The sequence below is a fragment of the Galeopterus variegatus genome, unplaced genomic scaffold (assembly GCF_000696425.1).
Source record: "Galeopterus variegatus unplaced genomic scaffold, G_variegatus-3.0.2 Scaffold1970, whole genome shotgun sequence".
Lineage (NCBI taxonomy): Eukaryota > Metazoa > Chordata > Mammalia > Dermoptera > Cynocephalidae > Galeopterus > Galeopterus variegatus.
In genome coordinates, this window is record NW_007728081.1 from 232,814 (window position 1) to 235,790 (window position 2,977).

Below are 2,977 nucleotides of genomic sequence, written 5' to 3' on the forward strand. Positions count from 1 at the left end.
CATTATTGAACCAATGATCTGTCATTTCTTTCACAAAACCTTCTTTTATAATACAAAAATAGTTCACGTTGACAATCACTTACTGGATTTCTTGGGGGGCAGGTATATCCTAGAATAATTTGAGATTTGTTTAACATAATTATATAAAGGAATATTATGTAAGGACTAACAGAGGGGGTCATGATGTCACCCTCCAGTGAAATGCAAACATTTTAATAGAAAAATACGCAAACAATAAAGAATATAAAGAGATTTGTTTCAGTTCAGATTGCCATGCTTTGGAATGTAATAAGTTCTGAAAAAACTACTGCATTTTTTGGATCTTCTTTCAACTTGGAATTGCATAGAAGGGATTGTGTCCTTAAACATATTCAGCCACTTGTTTTGTTTTCTGAAGATTCGTGAAAATCATCCTTTTTTTGCTTCGGGACCTCTATTGCCTTCCTTACTTTTGCCATATTTTCTTTTGCCAACTTTGGCTATGTTTGCCATGCCCTAATATTCTGAAACACTCTGCTTTTCTAGCAACCTTCCCAGAACAGAGAAATAAATTATCTTACATAATTGAAACAAAGAAGAGGTATTGAGATAGGACTAGCCCATCATCCACTATCTTGAAAGAAGAAACCAAAAAACAAAAAAAATCCTATTTTAAAGTAATCTAACACCAAATCTGCTGTCCTTGGCTTTCTTCCTCGTGCTCTCAATTATATCACATCCCACACAACAACTAGCCTATGTGCTTATTGTTAAGGTGATGGTACAGGTTCTCTGCTCTTATAAAGTCAGTTTCTATGGCAGAGGTGCTGTGTTTGGAATCTCCTTAGCACACTCTCTAAAGCCATGAGGTTGGTAGTGTTGTGACCCCGTTATCCAGACTGTGAAACGCAAGTTGAGAAAATCTAGATACATTTTTTGCCAACATTGTGCTGCAATCTAGCTGTCAATCTAGAATATTAACCCAGGCCTGTGTAACTCCAAATATCATACTTTCACCTGCTATCCTTTGTTGTACTTTTCCCTTCCATTGTTGGCTGACCATATGCCCAGACTCAAGTTCAGACTCAAGTTCAGACAAAACGTGGTGGATTTGTCTAAGCCAACTTACGCTAGTGACTCGAGAGTACAATCTGGCTGGAGCAAAGCATCGCATAGTATTTTCACCCCATCACTCTTCAGTGGATTGTTGGATAAGGTCAACTTTTTCAGCTTCTTGCTGCTGATGAGGAGCGAGGAGATTTTTTCACATGTGCTAGCTTGCAGATTGCATTTTATCAAGCTGTAAGAAGAATTTATATAGATAAAATGAGGCTGAGCAGTTTTTGAAGCTGCCCCTCCTTAAATAAAATCGGCCCCAAACAAGAGGAGAACTACTTAAAATGGAAAATAAATGGATTTCTCTGCTTGTATTCTTGTCCTACAGCAGTTATCAGAGTTAAAATTTGGGTAAGTTTGCAGATTCAAGAAGGGATGTAAGTAGACAGTCCTTTGCCCTTCTGCATCCATCTGCACACAGCATCCACTGTGATGTTTCATCACTGTAAGTCAGGTATCAAGCAACTCATCTGATCAAGTGATGTGTGTGTACTATCACATTCACAAAACTGATCAAGGCAGTCAATTTACCATCACTTTCACAATGATGTCCTGCATGGTCTGGCTCTTGACTCCTTCCCTGACTTTGTCTTCTAACTTTGCACTCACTGTTCACTCTGTACAAGCCTTCCTGATCTCCACCCTCCCTCTCCTGCAGGTCCACCAAGCTCATGCTTGCTTTTAGTGCCTCTGCTTTCACCCTCAACTCTGCTTAATGATCTTTCCCCAGATAACTGTATGGTTGGCTCTCTCACTTCCTTCAGCTTGTTACTCAAAGTTTACTTCTTTAATGATGTCTTTGCTAACCATCCCTCAATCAACTAACACGTATTGTGCATCATACTTCAAGCATTGTGGTAGGTTCCTGGGGTACAACAGAGAACTAGAAGAAATGTGATGGTATTCTAGTGGGTGTAAATAACGCAAAAACTGAATATGTAATGTGCCTAGTAGATGATTAATTCTATAAGAAAAAATAAATCAGAGTAAATTGTAGAGAAAGAAAAGAAGGTGCTCTACTTCTGCAGGGAGCAGTCAGTAAGAGAAGTTCTAGCTAATAAGGTGGCATTTGAGCAGAAACCCAAGAGAGATAAGAAAAAATAAATCAGAGTAAATTGTAGAGAAAGAAAAGAAGGTGCTCTACCTCTGCATGGAGCAGTCAGTAAGAGAAGTTCTAGCTAATAAGGTGGCATTTGAGCAGAAACCCAAGAGAGAAGAGGGCAAGCTCTGAATCTGTTTGAAAAGAGAATTTCTGGCAGAGGAAATGAATGTAAAGGGTCTGAATCAGGAGTTGACTTGTTGTTCCAAAGACCTGCAACAAGCACAGTGTGGCCACAGCATGACACATGAACAGGAGATGTGTAGAAGACAGGTCTGGGGTTAGCCAGGGCCACCTGTGGTGAAGTGATGTATTTTATTTTAAATAAAAGTAGAAGCCACTGAGGATTTGAAGATCAGAGGACAGAAGAGTGACGAGATCTGGCTTAAATTGAAAAGTAGATGAAAGTTATCCATCTATGCTCTCTTTTCCATGTAGCAGGTGAAGGTGGAAACAGGGAGAACAGGTAGGAAGATGCTGAAATAGTTCAGGAGAGAGATGGTGGCTTGGTCTACCATGCTCAGCAGCAAAGAGCAGAAAGTAGTCACATAGGTCTATTCTAATGATAGAACTGACTAACTTGTCTAAACCAAGCCACTAGAAAAATCCTATATTTGAAATGCCTATTAAATATCAATAGAGATATGTTTAGAAGTTCATTGAATGTGAGTCTGAAGCCAGGAGAAATATATGTTTGTAAATATTCATCTGAATTGTATGGGGAGAAAGCAGAACAGTGATTAACAGAGGCCGAGGAAGAGAGAGAGGAAGGGAAAACAGGGA

At 39.2% G+C, this 2,977-nt stretch overlaps 1 protein-coding gene across 1 annotated transcript in view; it reads right to left on the bottom strand.

The window, feature by feature from the left end:
• The window catches only part of NLRP11 (NLR family, pyrin domain containing 11), a gene marked incomplete at its 3' end in the record, with an annotated part of 66,473 nt that overhangs the window by 34,800 nt on the left and 28,696 nt on the right, over positions 1–2,977 (bottom strand). The window contains exon 5 of the mRNA XM_008579870.1: positions 1,109–1,279. Within this exon, the coding sequence (XP_008578092.1) occupies positions 1,109–1,279 (171 nt within the window). The remainder of the gene's footprint in view (positions 1–1,108; positions 1,280–2,977) is intronic.